Source organism: Saimiri boliviensis, chromosome 14 (genome assembly GCF_048565385.1).
Source record: "Saimiri boliviensis isolate mSaiBol1 chromosome 14, mSaiBol1.pri, whole genome shotgun sequence".
Taxonomy (NCBI): domain Eukaryota; kingdom Metazoa; phylum Chordata; class Mammalia; order Primates; family Cebidae; genus Saimiri; species Saimiri boliviensis.
Genome location: NC_133462.1, coordinates 73,736,382 through 73,761,549, shown reverse-complemented (window position 1 = coordinate 73,761,549; position 25,168 = coordinate 73,736,382). Strand labels below are relative to the sequence as shown.

Sequence of the window (25,168 nt, the reverse complement as noted above, 5' to 3'; positions counted from 1 at the left end):
TATCAAAAAACAAGAGATCTCGATGAGATTGTAAGTAAAATTACTTTTATTTTCATAAATAGATAACCCATTATACACTTTGAGTAGAAGTAACATGTTAGTTGTCACTGCCCAGTACGAAATGCATATAATAGCAAATACAAATAGTTACATCTCTCTGTAACCTTCATGTAATTTCTATACATTTGATTAATTTCCAACATTTCAAAAAACATTATATATCATGGGATACTTTAGTCAACAAAATATTTACCTGCTCATGTCAAAGATGCCTACTGATTTAAAGTAATAACAGAACTGCTTCATTTTACAGAAGCACTGAACATATTAACTTTCCATTTCATATACGATAGTGTCATCCCCAAAAATGTCAATGTGAAAATGTAGTAAGTAGATAAAGAAGCACAAGTATCTAAGAGAAGTGGGTCCCACGAGCCAGAGAGTGAAGAGCTGGCATCAAGCACTGTTTAACGTTTTGTCAATAAGTGGCACACAACAAACAGACAAGTGATTCTGTCAAAAAGACAACAGAAAATGCAGTGAGATTTAATAGAGTATTTTTTCCATAGATATTAAAATAAAACTAAATGTCTGTTTAGTTGTTACTCCACTTATTCCGGAAACTGCAGCTTCAAATATTAATATTATACTGCAAGCAGTATTTAGTATTTCATATGTTAAGAAAAAACCTCATTGCATTTATCTACCTTTTTTTAAGGAATGTAAACTATGATATATAAAGTAATCACTTATTCGAATGCAATATCGATTCAGATAGGCATAATCTACTCATTTTTTATAATGAAATGTATACTCCTATCTCAACACTTTATGCAGATTTTACTTATTTCTCACAGGGCTGCTATGGATTCAATGGCTTATCTATGTTAAGTGTCCAGCACAGTATCTGGCACACAGTAAGCTTTTAGTGTATGCTACTTATATTATTTATATTAAGTGAATCAATCTGTCACTTATAATAGAAAAATTATCTAATGCCCCAAGAGAATAATCAAAAGTTAAGCCTACAGATGTGTGACTTCTGTTTAAGTATTATGCATCCACTATTTCCCAAATTCGCATACACACTAAACTAATTGTTTCAACTGTTACAATCTATTTTTAAGATCATATTGTATCTATATTTGTTCTCTATGTTTTTGCTATGGCCTTTGGCCTAAAGAAATATAATTCTGACAGGACATTATCAGAAAACCACATAAAAACAAATGTACACTGAAATCAGGTAACCAAGGCATTTTACTGTAACTTCTTTAATAAAGAAGTAGAGAGTTAACAGTGTAATTCAGGACAACCTATCTCATTTTAGTTTTTTTTCTTTACATCATGCAATATTTGACTTCAAAAAACATTTTCCATTCTGTCTTCTCTTATATATAAACATTAAGAGCTATTACAAAGTTCTGTCCTCTAAGTAAAAAACCCACTAGAAAAGATATTCGTAAAAATCAGTGCAGGGTTACTGATACAGAATGAAGCACAGGGCTACTGGAATAGGGATAAGTTCTTAAAGGTCCCAACATACCTATAAACACTGATTTTTGAGTAAATTGTTGATTCTAATATAGGTAAAGGACTTGGTGTGATGGTTTTCTGATCTTCAACTGTAAGTGACAATTTTTCCACCCACCAGAAAAGATAAATGACTGTGAACATGTCTGTGCTCTGATTAACACAATGGAAAAGTGGAAAAACTATCTGTTAAAAACTGATTCCTGTCATTCTTCTGATATCAAGTAAGAGGAAGGAAAAATAAATTTTTCTGTGTGTAAATAGAAAAACATACCTGAGGCTGGGGCGGTGGCTCACACCTGTAATCCCAGCACTTTGGGAGGCGGGTGGATCAGCTGAGGTCAGAATACTGAAATTAGGCCAAATCTTTAAGACCAGCCTGGCCAACATGGTGAAACTCGTCTCTACTAAAAATACAAAAATTAGCTGGGCATGGTGGCATGTAAACCAGCTACTCAGGACGCTGAGGCAAGAGAATCACTTGAATCCAGGAGGTGGAAGTTGCAGTGAGCCAAGATCATGCCACTGCACTCCAGCCTAGCGACAGAGGTAGACTCTGTCTCAAAAAAAAAAAAAAAAGAAGAAGAAGAAGAAAAGAAAAAACATACCTAAAACCACAATTTGGGACTATATTGACTTGAAACTAATTACTATCTAGAGTTTAACAAAAAGACCCAACCCCCAAATATACCCTTTAGAGGCACAATAAAATCTTCCAAATGTTGTCCTGATTAAAAAGGAGAATCCGAAAACAAAGCAAGAAACACCTCCTGTATTAAAAATCAGAACAAGTCAGCTGAAGGCAGATACCCTCTGAATGCAATAGTTATTCTACAAGCTTCAGAGAAATCATTTTGAGAAATAAGCACTGCAATTCTGTGGTTTATCTTATCTACGGCTAGAGAAATTCTAAGTGCAAATTGTATTTTAGGAGATGTAGCACCCAGTGTCCTTTTGAGGTTTGATATCTGGTTCTTTCACAGGTTTCACTTCATCTTCTGGTTTGGATTTAGTCTAGGGAGAAAAAAAAAACCAGTTTAAGTACATAAACGAAGATTGAGAAAACAAACACTAAATCTCTTCCACTTCAGACTTTTAAAATATGCTATATTAAATTATATAACACGGATACTGACAACGCTATTCCAATAACTACAGACCAATTCATTTTAAGATGTAATCGGAAAGCAACATTTCAGTAAAGATCAAAACCTAGTTTGGTAGGCAAAAATCAAGCTAAGGGTACTCCTACTGCATATTCTTTTCTAAGTGATCTATCTATACATGTAGAACCCTAAAGGTTAGACATAACTTATGACAGTAATAGGCTCTCTCTTAGGGCATTATTTCATAGTTGATCAGAATATAAAGACAGTTATTTTAAGGAATAAATTTTAATATGGGAAGGAAATTATATAAACAAAACCCAATTTCAAGGAAGGAGCAATGGCTATAAAATAATTTTCATTCATTCATCACAGATCCCTAGTCTTTTGGCAGTTAGACCTCAAAATTGCCACTTAATTTATCATTTGATTTAGAACACCAAGATGTACTTAGGTAGCAATAATAAGTATTCTTATTTTATTCCTGGATTCATAGAATACTGTAATTAGGCCAAATCCTCAAACACTCTGCAATTTGCTAAAAGAAAAACAGAGTATTGCTATAGCAATATAAACACAGATAATCTTTTCTCCCACACTCTTTTAAAGGCGGCACTGACAAGTTGTAAAGAGGAAAGATAATGTGTTGAAAAGAATGTCATTATTCAAAAGACATAAGGCCTAGAGGTCTTATCTCTGAAAGTGTTCTACCACAGATTATACTAAGCACTATAACTATCTAACTTAGCATTTAGACAAACATATGTATCTATTTAAATAAAGAAAAATATCAAAATGCTAACTCTGAATTTTCTTTTAAACTTTTGGTAATGAAAGCAAAAAACAAAACAAAACAAAAACCAATCTCATACACTGTCATCCTTGGGTCTTTTGGTGAGATCAAATGCAGCCAATGTTTCTGGTGTCCACTGAGCACTTGTAGGAGGAAATTCGAAAGGTACAGGCTCTACAAGACCATAATTTGCTTTGAGTTCCAGCTGTGGGGCTTCTGTTGGAATTTTTTGAAAGTAACTGCAAAAAGTAATTTAAACAGCAATTCATTCATTTGTTCATTATTTGAGAGCCTACTATGTTCAAGGTCCTGTTTGGGACAATGACATTTTAATCATGAATAAGAGGTTTTTCTGCCTCATATAGATAAGTAAGTGACAAAATCAAGAAACTTTGTCAATTACAATGCAATGTATTGGAGCTACCATGGATGTAGAGTGCTGTAAGAATGCAGACAAGGGAAATTAACCCAGAATTAAGTTCAGTGACTCTTTCCAAAGGATATAACTGAAGGTGAACTAGGCATGTTTAAGGAAGTGAAAAGCTCAGTACGTATAGATGAAGAAAATAAAGGGAAGAATGTAAGGAAATAAAAGCAGGAATAAGATTGCATCTACCCACCTACACAGATGGTAATCTACAGTTTGAAAAACACTGATTTAATAATGGAAAACCTCTTGAAAAACAAAACAAGAAAAACTGAGAGCTGAAACCAGAGTGAGATGAATATGCAAAGGAGGTTGAGAAGATACATTAAAACATGGAGAAAGAATGGCAGGGATAGTTAAGAGAAAATCAGGACACTGTCTGAGTGTCCTAATGAAATGAACTCTACGTTAATAACTAATGTTTTAATTTTAAAGTCTGCTTTTATATATTATCATGCAAAGTAGAATAAAAGGCCCTACACAATTGAACTTTATCACTAATGTAAAGAGAAAACTAATGTGAAATGTAAATACTATATATATTTGAGACAGTGTCTCATTCTTGCCCAGGCTGGAGTGCAGTGGCTCAGTCATGGCTCACTGCAGCCTTGACATCCCAGGCTCAAATGATTCTCCCACCTCACCCTTCTGAGTAGCTTGGACTACAGGCGTGCGCCACGGCCAGCTAATTTCTTTGTATTTTTTTGTATAGACAGGTTTTGTCATGTTGCCCAGGCTGGTCTCAAACTCCTGGGCTCAAGGGACTCACCTGCCTTGGCCTCCCAGAGTGCTGGGATTACAGTTGTGAGCCACCACACCTAGCCCATTAAGTGCTATTTAACATAAAACTTTTGGGAATAGAGACTAACAGAAATGATACTACTAAAATATTAGTATTTTGCTATAATTATAAATCAATATATTGTTACTAAAATAATATTAAGCTGTACTCACATAAACCCATTTTCTCTCTGACATTTTTCTAGGGTGTTCTTCACAAGGTTTCCAAGCTTCCTAAAGAACAGATGTCCTGAAGGTTTGACTGTTGGTCCAGGTCCTTTGGTTTCTCCATATTCTTTACACAGTGCTTCTGCCTTTGCATATACTACATGTGAAAGAGACATAGTCTTTGATTATAATTAACACTGCCTGTTTATACCTACAAGGCTTTAAGTTGGAGGTAGTAAGACATTTACTGCTCTTAATATAATAGCAATACCAATAATAATTCTGTAAGTAGAAGGTGAGTATTTTCTACAGGTTCTAGGTTTTTGAAACATTTTTTTCTTTTCTCATCCATTCCCATTTCCCTTTCATAAACACAGCCAAAATCTCTTTAAGCACATATTCCCTTTTATGATAAAGTCATTTGTTTTTTAAAAGAGTTTAGTATTTTGGCAGGAATACTTACATTTTTCTGCTTCTTGAAGAGACCTGATTGCTTCACCGCATTTATCACTAGCCAATAAAGTCTGACCATGGTAACAGTAAGCCTGAAGAAATAAACACATTTGTATTCATTCTCTCCCTTCAAGATGCTTTCCCCTATTACTGTTCTATGTGTTGATCAGATCAACTAATACCTTCATACAATGAAGTATCAATGTAATCTCTTACATTTCTTTACTTGATTAAGCTCTTCCCCAACCTTTGTTCAAAATGGAAATACGTCAGGTCTTGAGCCAAAATAGCCTTCTAACCAGGTACTGAGCAAAACTTATTTGCTGAAATCTGTATTTAAAATTTAGGAAATAGTAGATAAAGGAGGAAATTATTGTGCTAATGCAGAGGAAGAGGAGATATAAGAAATATTACCTACTTAGACCTGAAAAAGGTTTTTATGATCTCTCATATGATATTCTAATTAACAAAACAATTAAGTTTGGTAGGTATAACAGACTGATACTTAACTTCCAAAATGATGCTCACTGATGATTCTTCACCAAGATAGGTGATACACTGTGTGGTATGCCTTAATATTAGACTTAATAAATATGTTTCTCAATGCACAGAATGAGACAATGTAAAGAATTTCACTAAGCATGCTAAAAGTGGGTTTTGAAACAAACAATAATTCTATTGCTATAGTCCACTTCTACAATGCTACATTATCTCTTTCCACACACTTTAGTTCACAATGGTTGCACTGACTCTCAGTAAACATTTATGAGAGTTAGCTGTCCATTGTTTGTAAAACGCTAATGAAGACTCTGGTGAGATGAGAGACCTGGCACTCCAAGGGCTGGAGAGACAATTATTTATATATATTTTTTTAGCATTATGAATACTTACATAAGCCGTGTAGAAACACATCTTCAAGTGAAGATATTTTCTCCATTTAGCAGAATATGCAGGCTCCAAACTGGATAAAGTATGATCTAAAGTTACATTTTAAAAAGCAAAATATAATTTCACCCTGATTCACTAGAAGACTTTTAGTTCATGTGTTGTGATGCTAAAAGCAGAAAGAATGCCATTCATCTAAGACTCAAGAAATTAACTTTTTTTAAAAAAAAACACCTTTACTTGAAGTGATTTTCCCAAATCTATACTTTAAGTTACACAAGACTGGTTAAATACCATGGCAGCTCTTTGATTTGATGGTTAATACGACTTTAAGATAATGATAAAAATAGACTGTCACCAAGAACTTCAAAGTGAATATTGTTTATACTGCTATATTATCTAATTTAAAAAATTTGTATAATACAGCAAAGCAAACAGCGATTTAGTCACTCAAGTCAGAAATAGAATACTCTCCTCTCCTCTCCATATCCTTCTACCAAATATCTTTCAAATCTATTTTTTCCTCTCTATTTGCTACTTTGCTATATTTGTCAAAGCTTTCATCATTTCCTTCATAAACTATAAGAATTTCTTAAGTGCCAAGTCAAGTTAGCTAGCCTATTACTCCTTCATGTAAAAAGCCCATCTCTAATACTGCAACTATAGGGACCTGTCTTAAATTCAAATCCTATCAGTCAGCCTTCTAATCTTTTAACAGGTCCCAAATATCTACAGAATGAAAGGTCAAAGGCTTACAAACCAATGTTTGATCTCAAGCATGCATACTTTTTCAACCTTTTCTCCTGCTACTCATCCTGTGTTTCCGGTAAGAGCAACTGTCTGAAGTTTCCAGAATGCACTAAGTTATTTCCTATCTTTGTACTTACTAAAGAATTCTACACCCAAACTTGAAAGCTTCCTAGGGGCCATACGACTTTTCTTTACACTTCACAATAAGGCTAAAGCATCTTCTTCTAGAGTCCTTCTCTAGGACGCCCAGCTTGTTAAGATTTCTAATTCACTGCTGTGATATCTTAGTTCAAGATATAATAATGAGGTTACATTTGTCTCCTTCCCTAAATTGCAAATCCTTTCTACTTGCCTCTCCTTAGCAACAAAAATAGTAACCATCCCATAAAAAAATGTGCATGTTTCCTAAATAAGCCAATGAAGAGTTAACAGGCTTATCACAGTAGTGTGTTCTAGTCCCAATCTCCCACTTTCTAGCAGTTAAATTATGGGTTAGTCATGTTAACTCTCTGGATTTCAGATTCTTGTCTAAATAAGAAGAGTAACTATAAGGTTGCTATAAAGACCAAAAGAAAATTTTAAGCCAAGCGCTGTATAATTTTATTAGACATCACTGGTTTTCTCTTCCACTAGAAGTTATGCAACATATTAAATATGAACAGTTCTATTTTAAATGTGGTAAATTTTATTACTCCAGTTTTGCAAATAATGACAGAATCTGAGAAATCTTTTGTTTTGTCCCCATTAATTAAAGATCAAATAAATCTGAAAATCTGAAGACTAAAAATGTAACAATAGAATTAGCAGCTTACCAGCTTTTTGATAGAAATTGGCTGTTTCATACGCCAGTGCAGCAATTAGTCCAGGAGCATGTTTTAGTTCAATTGCTCGAGCAATTGTTACTGTGACCAAACATAATAAAGGGAATCTATAATTAAATTCACTCCATTCATCCTCAATTCAATTATAATAGCAAAAGACAGTCTGACAATCTCGCTAGGATTTTAATGCAATTTGTTTAATGTTTTTAACATGCAAAGTTATAGAAAATGCAAACGTTAAACAGAAAACACTGAGCCTGTTGGTTTTGACACCACTGCTTTAAATAAATCATCAGTGAATCACTACTACAAAACAGCATGATGTAACAGGAAACTCTATTTTTTCTTTTGAGACAGGGTCTTGCTGTCACCCAGGCTGGAGTGCAGTGGCGTGATCATGGCTTACTGAAGTCTCAAACTCCTGGGCTCAAGTGATCCTCCTGCCTCAGTTTCCTGAGTGGCTGGGACTACAGGTGCATGCTATGGCACCTGGCTAATTTTTTAAATAATTTTTTTGTAGAGATGGAGGTCTTGCTATATTAACCAGGCTGGACTCAAACTCCTGGGCTCAGGCAATTCTCCTGCCTCGGCCTCCCAAAGTGCTGAGATTTGAGATTACAGGCATGAGCCACCATCCCAGCCATTTTCAGAGGAACACTAGAGTTTGAAATAAAGAAAAACGAAAGCCTACAAAGTTTCTGTATTGTTTCACATTAGTATCATTATTACTTGCCATTGCAAGGTGAAGACTTTAGGTAAGCCAAAGGATAAAAGAGAAAAAAGAATGAGCATGCTAGAGAAAGAAAAGATGAATTAAAGACTTAATGTTGTACTGTCAGAAATGATGTGAAATTAAAATCCTCTTAAAAAGAGCCATTCAACTATAAGACTGTTTCCTGCTAATTAAGAATGAAGGCAAATGCTAACGGTAAACTTATTCCTCATTCCAGAATTTCTCAAAATCTAAAAACCTGATTCTGGATAATTCTGATTTTTATTGAAATTGATTAATTATTTTGAGACAGGGTCTTACACTATTGCCCAGGGTGAAGTGCAGTGGTGTGGTCTTGCAGCTTTGACCTCCCAGGTTCAAGCCATCAGTCCCACCTCAGCCTTGTGAGAAGCTGGGACTACAGGCACGTGCCACCATGCCCGGCTAATTTTTGAATTTTCTGTAGAGATAAGGTTTGCCACCTTGCCCAGGCTGGTCTTGAACTCCTGGCCTTAAGTCATCTGCCCACCTTGGCCTCTCAAGGTGCTGGGACTACATGTGTGAGCCATAGTGCCCAACCTCTGATTTTTAAAGAGGAATTAAATGCCAATATAGACTTTCATTTAAAACAATCTTACAATATTTAGGATACCTTCTTGAGCTTCAGCCTGACATTGAATAAGATACGCTTCTATGAGTCGTGACTCTAAATCTCTTCCTTTTTCTGCAGGTGTAATGAGTTTTGGGATATGACTTTCCTGAGAACAACAACAAAAGACAAAAAGCAGCCAAATTTTATTTAAATCCAGTTGTTAGAGATTAAGAAAATAGAAGTTATGAGACATTCAATTTGGAGACTTAGCAGAAATTTAGGGTACAAACAAAAACTATAAAAACTAACAATGGTAAGCTTATAAAGAATAAAAGTTCCTGTATACTAAAACTCAGCTTTTGTAAGAACAAGAAATTCAAGAACAAAATTTAAGTCATGATAGATTGCTGAGATATCCAAGTCATACTATCATTTTGAAAAATGTCAACTGAAATAGTAAGCAAAATTCTTTTTGCAGGATAGCCTGAATTGTTCATTCACATTAATAATTAAAGATATAAAGAGGGCAGATGCAGTGGCTCATGCCTGTAATCCCAGCACTTTGGAGGCCGAGGAGGGCAAATCACAAGGTCAGAAGCTCAAGACCATCCTGGCCAACATGGTGAAACCCCGTCTCTACTAAAAATACAAAAAATTAGCTGGGTGTGGTGGCAGGTGCCCGTAATAGCTGGGAAGCTGAGGCAGGAGACTCGCTTGAAATCGGGAGGCGGTGGTTGCAGTGAGCCAAGATGGCACCACTGTACTCCAGCCCAGGTGACAGTGTGAGACTCCATCTCAAAAAAAAAAAAAAAAGATATAAAGGAAAAAAAACCTCACTATAATTCTACCCCTAATTCAAGATCACAGCTTTTTAATCACTATAAAAGCATCTTACTATAACATGAAAAAACTCAATACTGGCCTCTAGGAGGCCATCAATAAAGTGATTTAATTAGAATGAAGTGGGGGAAATTGTTTAAAAGACAAATATTCTTTCTCCTAATTCCCATCACATCTCCAGGCAATTTAAAACAACTAGAGTGCACTCATTGTCCCTCTAATGTTTTCAGTGAGATACAGAGACTACAATTAGAAGTTCAGTTTTGCAGAGTCAGAACTGCTCCTGGTAACTTCTGTAGAGAAGTGGGTGAGAACCATCAATGCTTCTGCTTTCTTTTCTATCTTTTCAAGGACAGAAAAATAAGCAGAGCACTATAGCTTAATTTTTCTAATTGTAAAAGTCACTGTTTTTTAAAACAAAAATGGAGACATTTAATATTTAGTAACTGGCTGCACTCATCAATAACACACGTAACATAAGGATGACAGAACACATATTAACTTTTTTAATATAATGAAACAATTTTTCCTCTGTATGCCCCCAAAAGAAAAATGATTCAAGAATTAAAGCATTAAGAACAAGTAATGTTTTTTTGTCTGTTTTACCTTTAAATGTTTAAAAATCCCAGCTGCAATCTTTAGGCTTCGATGAACTTCTTTTGCTTCATCTTCTGTTATACTTAAAGATAGGGGTTACATTACTTAGAGAATGAATTCCATTTCTGGTATTAAAACAACAACCAATACATTATTATACATCCAAAGCAGTCATTTATGTTTCTCACGGCTAGTTTTCTTCCTTTTAAAAAAATCTAACTTTGAGGCCAGGCACAGTGGCTCATGCCTGTAATCCTCAGACTTTGGGAGGCCAAGGTGGGCAGATGGCTTGAGGCCAGAAGTTCGAGACAAGCCTGGCCAATATGGCAAAACCCTGTCTCTACTAAAATACCAAAATTAGCTGGGTATGGTGGTAGGCACCTGTAATCCCATCTACTCAGGAGGCTGAGTCATGAGAACCACTTAAATCTGAGAGGCAGCAGTTACAATGAGCCGTGATCACGCCACTGCACTCCAGCCTGGGTGACAGAATGAGAATGTTTCAAAAAAGAAAAAAATTTAATTTTGACATCTAGAAAAGGAACAAATGCACACGAAATGTACATTTGTAGAAAATTTGTACAAACTAAAATATTTTGAATGCCAAGCCAATGAGTATTCCATAAAAAGATCTTGAAAACAAATATATGATACAAAGATAACATTAAGATGGCAAAAGCATATCAATACGTCTCCAAAAGATATTACGAATGAAAAAAGAGAGACCCTGACTGGGGGTAAAATCTGCAGCCAGGCATGGCAGATCATGCTTGTAATCCCAGTACTTTGGAAAGCCAAGGCAGGAGAATCACCTGAGGCCAGGAGTTTGAGACCAGCCTTGGAGACACAGTGACACCTCGCCTCTACAAACACAAAACAAAACAAAATCTGGACAAAGCCTTCTTATTTTTCCTTACAGACATTTGTGCATCTAAGACAAGACAAAATATTACACACTTAACGCATACACATGCTTAAGAAATACACCGATACACAATGGTAGCTATTATCATTACTCTGCTCTTTTTTTAATCACCTAATTTACTTTAGAGGTAATTTTACATCAGCACATACAATATGACCTCATTTTCAAATGTTACATATTATTCCCATATATGGATTAACCATAATTTGACAGGTTCCTATTGCTGTATCTACTGCAGCTATTAAAAAATTGTATTGCCTTTGTTTACCTTTAAGGTAAGCCAAAGGGTGAAAGAGAAAAAAGAATAAGCACACTAGGGAAAGTTCTTTAATCCTTCAAAACATCTTTTCACATCATATAAGCCTTCTGTATTTGTCTTCTGTGAATTGCCTGTTTATGTCCTTCGCTTTTCAGTTGATTTGACAGTGTTTTCTCTCCTGATTTAGTAAGAGTGTATGTTACAAAAGCAAACAATTTATCAAACGAATTGCAATGTTTTTGACCAATATTGCCATTTGTTTTTTAACTCTGTTTATGATCCTTTTATGTAGTTAATGCTCACGCTTTTACATTATGGTTTTTCAATTTGGGGTCGGTCTTAGCAAGACCTTCCACATGACAAGACTTAAAATTTCTTTTACCTTTTAACAATAGGTGCCGTAATTCTGATACCCAAAATACTAACATTATAAGGTAACCCTTCACTTGTCCAAAGTGGTATTTTTTACAACAGATTTTTAAAATAATAAAGCTCTATGTACTTGGAAAATAATGCAGATGCACATAATCTTCTCCTTTTAACTTACTTTTCTTTTCCAGCCAGTCTTGAAGCATATTTGGTATACCATAAAGCTACATTAAATCCCATGGAAATTAATTCAAAAACAGCATCCTGCTGGGCACTGGAATTATAAACATGATCATTAAGTCCTGTCAATTATCAAGCTATCACAGCATAAAGCCTACTGGGCATCCAACTCAAAATTACAAAGAAGTATATGCTAACTGGTATGTATGAGGAAAATGGTTGTGTTTAATATAGATGGAGAGATAAGACATACAGGTATTTAACTACAAATGGCTAAGTATAATGGTCCAGAAGGTACTATGTACTTCATCATAAGCATGGGAATAGGAGTTCCTAAAGTTTACTGTACATAGAGTAGCATTTAAAATACAGATTTCTGGGCCTTAATCCCAGAGTCAGAAAGTCTGAAATGGGGCTTAGAATCTGTATTTTTAAGAAGTACTCAGTAGATTCTCAAAAGTGTGGCTCTTATACACTATTTTAGAAAAACGAAATTCAGAGAAGAGATTGTTTCAGGCTAGAATAATTAAGAAGGTTTGATGGTACATAAACATTTGAACTGTCCCTGGAAAGATGACTAGAAGGGAAGCAAAAGGACATCTTAGGTGAGGAAACAATGCGATCCACGCATAAGAGTGTAAAAAATTTTCTGATAGAAGTGACCCAATGAGCTTGGCTGGAGCAGATGGTATGTAAAAAAGAAATCAAGGAAAAGAGGGCAATAAGCAAGCTGGAAGACAAACTGTACAAAATTTTGAATGCCTAGCCAATCAGTATTCCAGAAAAATGTCCTGAACAAGTATATTTTACACCTTGTTTCCTTCAGATTCTATTACTAAGTATGAAATAAAGATGGCAAAAGCATATCAAGCAAATAAGATATTCGTATCAATGTATATTCACTATTGTTCTTAAAAGAACCTGAAAATGTTTTATACATGATCTCATTTATCTCAACTAATGAAGAAAGCAGAATGTCCTTATTTTACACATGTAATACTAAGACCAGAAAAGCTACCCAAAAAGAAGAAACAAGAATTATCACTCTACTTTCTATTTTTTAGTTACTTGTTGATCCCAGGAGGTGGCAGTTGCAATGAGCCATGATCACACCACTGCACTCCAGCCTGGGTGAGAGTGAGAACGTCTCAAAAAAAATTTTTTTTTAAAATTCTGACACCTGGAAAAGGAACAATTGCACATGAAATGTACACTTGTAGAAAACTTGTACAAACTAAAAGATTTTGAATTGCCAAGCCAATCAGTATTTCACAAAAAGGTGGATATACTACTAAATATACTTACTACAAAATAATAATTTTTTAGTTAGATGTTGCCCCTGTCTTAAGAGAAACGGAGGTATAGTAACTTTTTAAATGAAAAAAAAAAAAAAAAAGTATTATAAAATATGTAGTAATTAAAAAGTAATTTCTAAACTGTCTTGTTTAGTATAGATCATAATATCAAAAAGTGAGTTATGAACAAACTTCTCAAAACAGTTTTATCCTCCTGAAAAAAATTTAATACATAGTTTAATAGCTTATTCTTTCCTGCATTGAGGGTATCAAATGAATTACATCTGGAGATCTACTGAACATGTCTAATTTATAACTTTACTTTTAAATAATAGGACAGATTGGCTAATTTACGTGAAGTCTCATGAATAACTCTCTTCCTTTATAATCCTTCATTTATGTCAATATCCCTTGTTTCTAAACACTCCATTTCTATGACACCACATATAAGTAGTAGTCATAGTATCTATAATGGAAAAAATACTTTTCAGAATAGATGTACTCACAACACTATTTCTACTGACTAGCAATCAAGAATAAAGTAACGTAGAAGTCTCATTTGTGCTGAATATTTTGTATGACTTAAGGCCTTCATCACATAATTCTTCACTATCTCATAAAATTGCTGAAAAAATGTTAAATAGTAGCTCATTATTTTTTTCTTTGTTTTTTGTTTCTGTTTTTTTTTAAGATAGATTCTTGCTGTGTCACCCAGGCTGGAGTATAGTGGTGCAATCTCAGCTCACTGCAACCTTGGCTTCCCGGGTTCAAGTGATTCTCCTGTCAGCCTACCAAGTAGCTAGGATTACAGGCACCCTCCACCATGCATGGCTAATTTTTGTATTTTTCAGTAGAGATGGGGTTTTATCACGTTGGCCAGGCTGGTCTCAAACTCCTGAACTCAGGTGATCCGCCTGCCTTGGCATCCTAAAGTGCTGGGATTACAAGTGTGAGCCACCGCACCTGGCCTTAGCTCACTATTACACAGAATCACAATGTGGCACAGTGGGAAAAGTGCCAAATTTACGTAACATACACATTATAGAATCTGTCAAAATAATAACAGAGGTTTGATTTTTTACAAAAGTCTTTTTAATTTAAAAAAATCATTAATTTTGGATTAAAAACAAATGGGTCATATTAAAAAAACAGAAAACAAGGTCTTAGAAAATCCGAGTATCCCAGAATATTAAAATTTGGAAAAAAATCCCTATTGCCTACTTCCCACCCAACTCCCAAGTAAGGAAAGAAGGAAATGAACATTTAATGAATGTCTTATAAGCCTAGAGTCATTATCAGTCACTTAACAAAAATTTCTTGTTTTGCTTCTCACAAAGTACTTTATGTATAGCCCCAACATGCAGTTGAAGAAGCGTATCTGCATACAGTAAAAAACCTGAAACCGCATCTAAGTATGTACAAACCCAATGTCCATACTCTTTCTACTATAATGTACAGCCTGCTCTGGTCTTTCAGCAACCTCCACTCCTTCCTTTCTGTTTTTATAAAATAGTAATTCTAAAGCAAATTGAGATGAAAATATATGGGCATTTAAACAACAAAATGGTGTTGAAAAACGGTAGGTAAGTAAAAAATAAGCACCATTATGATCTGTTTCCTGTTATAATTAGATTTATTATAAATAGTTTCAAGTAAGTGATAAGAAAAGCTCTGAAGGGAAGTTTTTAAAAAGAGTAGAAAGAGGGAAGAGAGATAAAGAAGAAAACATATACTATGAATCGAGAGCATGAAATTGGAGAGAAAGAAGTAGATAGAGAAAGACTAATGGAAGAAATGAAGTATCCATCAGCAAAAGATAAGTAAGGGAAAAACTTAAATTCTGCTCAGCTTCAGTGTAGGCACATGTGGAATATCAGTTTGGATTCTTAATCCTCAGACCTTCCTTTGTGTGTTATTAAAGGTCAAGGCTGTTCAACTGTCGTTAACATTTGTATTGATTACCTCGAAAATAGATTTGGTTGGGAGAAACAAATTACATTTTCATTTACTATGTACTAGGATTGAGGCCAAATGCTTTTAATTAATTTCCTGGTAAGAGAAAATGCTGAGCGGACCTGTATTTTTCTTCTTCAGACACAGAGGCTATGAGTTAACCACTGGCTAAACAGTTAAAAAAACTGGCTCCAATTTAGTACTACCTTAATGTTGCTTACCTTGGAACCTGTCCTTGTAATGTATCGGTCCATTTGAAATTTTGAATATATCGTAACTTGCTTTCTTGGGTAGATTCATCCAAAGAGTTTATAAAACCTATACAAAAATACAAGACATTTATGTTTTAGAAGAAATATTGAGTGTTCTGTTTGGAAAAATTTTCAGATTACTTTTCCACGTGTCTGAATAAAACTTCTTGCCCTTTTCCAAAGAATATAGTCTGGAAGAGTAAACTAATCAAATCTGAAAAGTTGTAAACTTCTAGACCTTTTTGTTAAAAAAAAAACCCCTCAAGTTCATATAAATAACTAACCTTGTAAAAGTGAAAAATATGAATCTGCTGCATTCTTCATCATTTCTGGATTACAGCTCACATCAGTGAACAGTTCAAGGAGTCGTGCCCTGGATGATCTCAAGTCACTTACAAGAGACAGAAAGACACTAAAGTTAGCAGTAATGCAATCAATCTACAGAAAAGTGGCTTCCAGGTTTCAACGTAAAAGCTTTAAAACACACACACACACACACACACACACACACACACACCCCTACCTCATCTAAAGGATTATCAAACATACAGAAATGAATTTAATTAGGACTAAATCTAGAGATAAAATTTCTAATAACAACTGCTTTAAAAGTCGTACTAAAATAAACTCAGACCAATTAAAGGAGCAAATAATGAATACAATTACATAGTTAAAATATACAGCAAGTTTTAATTAAAAAACAAACAAATGCATGCATTTAAGAAGCGGGAAAAGAATTAAGAATGAGTAAAAAACTAAGCAGTTCACAATTAAGTTTCTTGAAAAATAAAAATTTAACACACCTGTGTATCATTTTAATATCACCTTAAAATTTCTAAATCTGACATAAAACACACAAATGTGAAAATATACTGCATAAAAATATGTTAAAAATGAAACTGCATTCTATAATACATCAAGAATATGTAAAACACGTGGCCATCAGTTGTTTTAAAACTGCTCCCTCATCTATATTCTCCTCTACTTCTCTACAGCAATAAATGTTGTGGATCCGCCTTTTCCTTCTTGAAATTATTTTCTCCTTTGATTCCAATTAACACTAAATTTTCTAGGTGCTCCCCTTATCTCTAAAGTTCTTTTCATATTTTTTTTCTGTGTCTCTTTTTCACTCCCAATTCTAGATGTTTAGAAGAGTGCACAGACTAAATCCTGAACAGTCTAGATGTAGTACTTACTCATTGGTACTACCTCGAAGGAGGCATATTCTAAGAAAGTATGCATGTATCACCAATTACGAATAGCTGACTAAAAATCTGACTATCTTATGAATTAATCATTGTTTGAGGTATTTATCTAGAAGCTGGAAATATGTGATTCAACTTCTAAACCAGGAAGAAATTTGATCCTTAAAGCCTATTCTGCACTCAAATAATCTGCTGGCTATTTCCATATAGATGCCTGATCATCACCTACAGCTCAACTTGTATAGTTATATTCATCTTATAGATTTGAGAAAAATGTACCACAGATATATTTAATTTAGGCTGTTCATTTTATAGATTAGAAATTAGGCCCAAAGAAGTGAAGGGACTTGCCCAATGGTACACATAAAACAGCTAAGCTGGGACTAGCCTCCAGGAGTCTAGATCAAGGGTTGTCAAACTACAAACTGTAACTGTTTTTTGTATATCCCACTGCTTATTTTTGTTCAGCCCTCAAACTAAGAATGGTTTTCACATTTTTAAAGGGTTATAAAAATGGGCAAAGAATATGCAATAGTGACTGTATGTGGCCCACAAAGCCTAAAATCAGTATGATGTAGCTTAAAAAAAAGTTTGCTGACCATCAGTTTAGATTAACAAGCCAATTATCCTATCTTTAGTTCTAATCACTTCTTCCCATAAAAGCAGCAACTCTTCAGATTTTTCTTTATTAGTACCACTAATGTCTTAATCATCTAGGTTCTGTATCTCATATAGACTGAATCCTCTTCAACCTCCCAAGGCAAATTAATCAATCAGTCCATTGACTCCTCCTTCAAAACATCTTTTGCATTTATCTCTTTTGTTTCAGCCAAATTGCTCTACGTACTATCACTAGCACAAAGGTTTTCCTGACAGAAATGATCTTCTCCCTGTCCCTCTGATAATCTAAATCAGGAATATCCAAATATTTTTTAGGAAAGCACCAAATAGTAAACATTTCAGGCTTTTCTGGTAATGAGGCATCCATTGGGACTATTTAATTCTGCCGTTGTAGAGGAAAGCAGCCAGAGGCAGGCATAGACAACATGTCAATAAACGTGGGGCTGGCTGTGTTCCAATAAAACTTTATTTATAAAAACAAGCAGTGGCCCAAATCCATAGGACACAGTTTGCCAACCCCTAGTCTAAGCCATACAATTCATTCAAGGCCTATTCCTATATGAATACTCTAAAGGCCATTTCAGGTCACAGGGATCTCTCTCCCTGCTCTGAACTCCGCAAGTTAACTATGTGGCCAATTTAAAATGTACCTATACAGCTGGGCGTGGTGGCTCACGCCTGTAATCCCAGCACTTTGGGAGGCCGAGGCAAGAGAATCGCTTGAACCCGGGAAGCAAAGGTTGCATTGAGCTGAGATGGAGCCATTGCACTCCAGCCTGATTGACAAGAGTAAATCTCCATCTCAAAAAAAAAAAAAAAAAAAATGCCCACATACTACTTTGTGGAGTCTCCTGTACTGTTGTAATACATAGATTAACTGTTTTACTCTGATTGCTTTAGTCTCTCTGGGACACATTTACTGATCTAAAATTAAGGATCCAAGCCTAGAAGACTTGACACAGTTTAAATAATCTGATTTAACTCTTCACATGTCATTTATAAATGTATAAGGAACTTAAAGTTAGAAACAGTGTGTTACATATTTCCGTATTGACCATGGAACCAAAAAAAAATACCTTGCACCTAAGAGTGGTTCAATCAATGAACTTACTTGCACATTTTTGAAGCAGAAGGGCCAGTGACTACACCATAGTAATTAAAAGACACAGGAGCTGTGGCTTTTAACGGGTTCCTATGAAACCAATGGGTCATTTTCTCCAGATGTTTTCTATAGACAAAAAAGTTAAAAATGTACAAAAATTAAAAATATTTAATAAACAAGGTAAATAGTATAAAGTTATTTCTAAAAGTTTACAGTACATGCACATTTTATATATAACTATCATGCATAAAATACCTATGTAATATACAAATAAAATGCTTCATTGTCACAATCAATCTTGTTTTTTCTTTTTTGCGATAGAATCACCCTCTGTCACCCAGGCTGGAGTGCAGTGGCTTGTTCTCAGCTTACTGCAACCTCCACCTCCTGGGTTCAAGCAATTCTCCTGCCTCAGCCTCCTAAGTAGTCGGGACTAAAGGCATGTGCCACCATGCCTGGCTAATCTTTCTATTTTTAGTAGATACAGAGTTTCACCATGCTGGCCAGGCTGGTCTCAAACTCTTGACCTAAAGTGATCCATCTTCCAGGGCCTCCCAAAGTGCTGGGATTACAGGCGTGAACTACCAATCCCAGCCTCAATCTTGGTTTAACTATTTATGGCAGTCTATGTTCAGATCAGGCCTATTAAAAAAAGCAGAACAGCATTTGAAAATCTGCCTATAATAACTTCAATCTTGACATATCTATTTAGGAGTAGTAATGTTTAAACTCTACACATAAAAATCATCTGGGGTGGGTGGTTTTGTCAAATGTAGGCTCTAATTCAATAGAATGGGGTAGGACCTGAGACGCTGATGATGCTGGTCCCTAGCCTATACTTCTGAATTGCAAAGTACTAGGTTTTGGTTGGACAACTGCAAGTAAAAGGGAACAAGATCAGATGAATGTAATTTCCAAAAGGGGTTCAAATGGTAACCCTGACTCTACTGCTAAGGCTACTTGCAGTAAGTTTTAAGGGAACTGCTGTATTTCTAAAATATTGCTAACAGTGGACTGGTTATAGCATGTGTTCTATAATCAAACGTACTTTCCAAAAAATAGCTAAAGAATATTCTTAAAATAAAAATGTAACATAATACTTGACAAATACATTCTATCATAAAAATGAAAACGCTGGGCCAGGCGCAGTAGCTCACGCCTGTAATCTCAGCACTTTGGAAGGCCGAGGTGGTTGGATCGCTTGAGCTCAGAAGTTTGAGACCAGCCTCAGTAACATGGTAAGACTCCCTCTTCACAAAAATTAGCCGGGTATGGTAGCCATGGCTGTGGTTCCAGCTACTGGGAAGGTTGAAGGGGAAGGCTCCCTCGAGCCCGGGAGATAGAGGCTGCAGTTGAGTCCTGATCTCCCCACGGCATGCTAGTCTGGGCGACAGGGTAAGATCCTGTCTCAAAAAAGGAAAAAAAACAAAAACAAAAACAAAAACAAAAAAAAACTTGAAAAACTACCTAAGTCAGATGTCAACTAAAAAAAAAAAAGTTTGACGCCTTCTATGTTAAAAAAAAAAAAAAAAAAAAAGCAGCATATGTCTTGTCTAAATGTCCTTAGGTAGGTAGTGCAGCAAATAATATGGAGAAAGCCAAGGCGAAGACTTAAACATGGCAATTAGATTCCAGGAAGTAACCAGAGAAGAAATTCTGATAAGGTTTACTTAATTTGAAGGCACTGTACAAGCCGGACAATCGACTTTTTCTATTATTAAAAAATAATGTGGGCTGTGCAGTGTATGAAATGCCTACATTAAGTGCTTCCTTTATGTAATTTATTTATTCATGACAAAACCGGCTTTGACGTGCACCATATTCAATGAATACAGAATGCAACGAAAAACTGAGCAGGTTTATTTAGGACTCACAACATTTAACGAGTTCTTTCAGAAAATATCATCATCTACACATCTTCCACATAAACCTCGATAGCCTAATACAACATCTATGTGCCTATAAATAAAACCTTAGCGTTAATGTCACACGGAACGCTAGATGCTGCGAAAGCAAATCTTCTACAGATGTATTTCTTTTAAAGCGGCCTCCCACTTCCTGGATGAAAATGTCTTAAGTTGCGCATGTCACTACTTCAAGAAAGAAGAGGGTGCGTTTCTGCCCCTGCCCCATATCCCCTCCTGCGACTCGGTGCTCTTCAGTTTGCGGGAGTTCCTAGGGTGGGACGGAAAAACGACACACCCACCCACAGGGACAAGGGTGGCTTTAGGGCCACCAATACATCGTTCGGATCGAAGCTGTTAGCTAACACACTTCCACAAGAGGACTCCAGTTCCTGACAAGGGACCCCCACTCCGGAGGCCCCGAGTCCCCGGAGCAACCTACCTGAGCGCCGCCCCCGAGCTCTGAGGACCCACTTCCTGTTTACCACCCAGCCTCTTCCTCCCGTGCCCTGTCCCTTTCTAGACGGCGGCGGCGACTGTGCGCAAGCGCCAACCCTTGAGTGCCCCTTTCTAAACAGGCATTTTGGTGGAAAGCCGATACTGTCAACCCCGGAGAGATGGGCAGACGGCGGCCGAATGAACCCCAGCTTAGCTTGCATTATAAGCTCTCTCATGACCAATGGAGATGCGGGGCGAGAGGATGCGGCGGGCTAGCTGTTAACGCCACTGATTTGTGGGGCCCAATATGGTTTTCTTTCTGTCGTTTGTTTCAAGGCATTAGAAGGAGCCTTCTGGTCGACTGTCCGGGAGTCTATGGAGACTAATGTAAAAGGGGGTGATCCTATTGCTTGGGACTCCGGGAAAACCCCGGGAGGGTATTACTGGGAAACACCCATCCTCTGACATACTTACCAAATTTCTCAGAGTCGGTACAGCAGTTCTTCTAAGGGAAGAAAGGCAATATCGGAGTCCACAAGCGAGAAAAAGACGGAGTCGGAGAACCGAGACTACAGAACCAGAGTGACGGGAAACAAGGCCGGCGCCAAGCCGGAGTCACGTGGCCCGGCGGCCATGACAGCTACCGAGGCGGTAGTGAGCTCAGCTCAGAGGCGGGGACTGCCGCGGCGTCGCAGTCTCCTCAGAACGCTCCGTTCATCAGCCCTTTCTGACTTCTCCTCCCTCCGCCTTCCTTTTCAGCTATGGTCTTTTTCCTAGACAGGAAGAGAAAACTTGGCTCTGCCTCCGGAGCCGTGGAAGGATGCCGCAATAGCTATGGCGGCCACCGGCTGAGTGGGGCGGCCTCAACCTAACACGGGGCGGGGCTACGGGGGCGGGGTCTCGGCGGGGCGGTCGCTTTGGAGCCGCAAAGTTTGGCTGTGGCGGCAAATGGGCTTGGGCGGCTCCTCGGCGGGTGGCGGTGGTGGCCGTAGCGGTTCCTCCTGGTCCTGTTAATGTCGGGGCCAGGCCCGGGGAGGATGGCGCCCTAGAACCCGGCCTTGCTGGGGTAGGGGCGGGAGGGGACGGGGTGGGGACCGGCCATGTCGGAGGTGACCCGGAGTCTGCTGCAGCGCTGGGGCGCCAGTTTTAGGAGAGGCGCCGACTTCGACTCTTGGGGCCAGCTGGTGGAGGCGATAGACGAGTATCAGATGTGAGTGACTAACCGCGGGAGCGGGCCAGACCTGCTCCAGTCGTGCGCCTCTCCCTTGTTTCTGTCGGTGTCTCTCATCACTGTGTCTGCAGCCAAGGCTTCTCAGGGTGGGGCCCCGCAGGCACTGGGGCTGAGATCCCTCGCCACCAGCGCCGGCGAGGCTGCTCCGGGGACAACGGCTGCGCTCTCTGGCGTGACTCGCCCTCTTCCCCCTCCGCCTCCGCAGGGCCGGTTCCATTCAACAGGTAGCGCTTCTTCACTGGGGCGCCGGCCCTAGCCGGCTATCTACTTAGTTCCTTTCCACCGTCCCCAGCTCGGCAGCCAGTTTCCTCTCCTCCTTTCCTCCTCTTCTTCCAAGTTGCCCTTCCTCGATTTCCCTTTGAAATTCTCTGAGGAATACTTGTGTGTTCTCCGCCCACGTTCCAAGGATGAGTGAGTGGCCTTGCTCTGTGTGTGTCTTCCTCCTTCCATGTGTGGGAGAGGAGGGAACTGGTTGCGATTGAGGGGAGGGGGGCCCCCCAGGAAGCAGCGAGGGCCAGGGATACCTCTTCTGCCAAAAGAAGGGTCTCCTCTCGCACTCCTTCTCCACCCCTCTTTCTGGTGAGCTGTGTTTTCAGAATTCCACCTCGATTTTGTTTCGATTTCTGGGACTGTTATTTGGTAGGCTGTGAGTCCCACCCACCCCCTCGCTCGGTTGCCTTGGGTGGAGTCCTTGCAGGATGTGAACAGAAGAGAGCAAAATGTGAATTAATGGACCACGCTCGGGAGCACCACTCCCTCCTTGGGTCCCTCCTCCTTTTCCTGTGTATAATGTATAGCCGCAGGGTACAAGTGAGTACCAGTTTCTTTGAGCCACCTAAGACCGAGTTCTTGCCCTTTTTGGTTTCCCCAGGAAACTTCAGGGATGTCTTCAAAAATAAAAGACAAGATTTGTATACAGAGAAAACCTTGCTTAGTTTTTTGCACATTTTACTGGACATAAGAACTGTCTGCTAAAATGCTATTGTTTGCAAACTTGCCATTAATTATTCTTTGTTTAAAGCAAGTTATTGTTTGAGATTTCACTGAGTATGAAACCATGTATGAGTAGAATAACCCTGGCCTCCCCAACCCAACTCCCACCCCCACCCCCACCACAATGATTTCTAGAAAGAATACACACTTGGTACTTGGAAGATCTAAACCCTTATCCTCCCCTACGATAGTTTTTTTTTTTTTTTTTTACTCTGACTATTAAGATAATTTAAATGTGTAGGTACTGACTTTGAATTACCTGTAGTTTCAAAAAGCTCTGAAAACAACCATGCTCTGGGCCATTTTGCCATGTGTAACAACTACTAGCATTTGTTTTGCACTTTCACATGATTTCATTTGCTGTTGCAATTACCCAGTGAGAATATAATTGTTCTCATTTTACAAAATGAGGAAAACTGAAGCTCAGGTTAAACAGATTACTCAGGTCACAAGCCGATACCACTGAAATCTGTGATTTAAAAAAGAAAATCCAAGTCCTGTCTCTACTGCATAGTGCTTAAGATGCACTGATAGAGTAATTTTGTAAGTGAATTAGGCAAATTAGAAGATTTTCTTCATTACCAGAGAACACACCCTTACTTACTGTAGCCAATTAGACAGTAAGCGCCTGTGTATACTCATTCTGTATATTAACTAAAATTGCATAGCTTGAAATAGAAAGCCATCTCTTACTTGCAATGTGGTAAGACCTAGCAGCTGTTGACACTGGGCTGCTGACTTCACAATGAAAAGTGAAGAATACCATGTCCAATTGAAATTACAAAGGAAAATTGAATATGCAAGCTGTTTAGATTGAATTTCTAGGAACATGAAGGTGAGGGTGATAGGCACGTGCAAATCCATTGTTGGACCTCAGTAGTCACCATTGAACTTCCTAATTGTGGTAGTCCTCAAATTATTATAAAAACTGCCAGGGTCACATTTCAATGAAAACATGTAATGATTGGCTTAAATTTTGTAAACATATAGGCTACATATAAAATGAGGCCAAGAGTTAAAATTACTTAATATATCCAGAAATGAATGCAAATTGTCTTTTTCATTTGAAATATCTGTTCGGGATGTAAGGCTGCAGCAAAAGAGGCCAATTGGGGGGCCTCTATAATGATGTAAACAATAATTGACAGGATTTAGTTACTGACTGGATATCAAGGGTGTAGAAGGAAGAAGAATCTAAGATAATTGAGATTTCTAATTGGGTAAGCAGCAATCTTTTTATAGCCATACAACATACAGGAGCTGGTTTATGGGAGGGATGTAGGGGGAGAGAGAGTACATATCTGTATTATCATAATGTCATAATACTGTAGCTTAAACAATTTCATTACTCAAGTAAAGATTGGGGATACAAAGATGAATAAAATTTGATTTCTGCCCCAAAAGCACTGAAAATCCAATGGAAGATTTTAGAGTAACTGGGTGTTGCAATTACAGAAGTATGAAAAGAGTTAAGTTCTCTCACATTCCTTGCTATTTCCTGAACTGTAGTTCTGCCTTAGGGCCCTTGTATTTTCTTATGGAACACTCTTCTCTCCATTATCTGCTTGGATCACTTCATCACCTCCTTCAGGTCTTTGTTCAAATATACTCAATGAGGTTTTCTCTGGAGACCCTATTTAAAATTGCAAAGTCCCTTGTCTACCCCCACTGCCTCTACCTCAGTTTCACACACCCTACCCCCCACCCTGCTTCATTTTTTCATTTTTTTCCATGGTACTTATCACAATCGAAAATATATTTTCTGTATTTGTTTTGTTTACTGTCTCTCTCCCCACTGGAATGTAAGCTCTTCGAGGGTAGGGTGTTGGTGTATGTTGCAAGGTAGTGAGGAGGGGAGATGGGGCAGTATCTATTTTGTTCTCTACTGTATACCTAGTGTACAGAGTAGTACTAGGCTATTCAAATGTGATTGATTATTTAGATATTATGTAATTATTCTATTGAATGGTTGAATTTAGGAGTAT

General features: G+C 37.5%; 2 protein-coding genes across 5 annotated transcripts in view; one reads left to right on the top strand and one right to left on the bottom strand.

The window, feature by feature from the left end:
• Nucleotides 1-23: 23 nt before the first annotated feature.
• Nucleotides 24-21,824, bottom strand: BROX (BRO1 domain and CAAX motif containing). Of its 4 annotated transcripts, none has more exons than XM_003930324.4 (13): nt 21,434-21,824; nt 18,627-18,743; nt 15,974-16,080; nt 15,660-15,756; nt 12,189-12,284; nt 10,467-10,539; nt 9,081-9,186; nt 7,708-7,797; nt 6,152-6,237; nt 5,271-5,352; nt 4,814-4,964; nt 3,512-3,671; nt 24-2,547 (listed from the first exon to the last, which is right to left on the bottom strand). In XM_003930324.4, the coding sequence occupies exons 2-13, from the start codon at nt 18,725-18,727 to the stop codon at nt 2,461-2,463; spliced, it is 1,236 nt and encodes a 411-aa protein (XP_003930373.1). In that variant the 5' UTR covers nt 18,728-18,743; nt 21,434-21,824; the 3' UTR covers nt 24-2,460. The 4 variants fall into 4 exon arrangements, with proteins under 4 accessions (XP_003930373.1, XP_010339223.1, XP_003930374.1 ...); XM_010340921.3 differs by lacking the exon at nt 21,434-21,824 and adding an exon at nt 20,964-21,061; XM_003930325.4 differs by lacking the exon at nt 12,189-12,284.
• A 60-nt stretch (nt 21,825-21,884) lies between these two features.
• AIDA (axin interactor, dorsalization associated) overlaps nt 21,885-25,168 on the top strand; it is a 41,513-nt gene continuing 38,229 nt past the window's right edge. Inside the window, exon 1 of the mRNA XM_003930327.4 lies at nt 21,885-22,169. Within this exon, the coding sequence (XP_003930376.2) occupies nt 22,060-22,169 (110 nt within the window). The 5' untranslated portion in view covers nt 21,885-22,059. The remainder of the gene's footprint in view (nt 22,170-25,168) is intronic.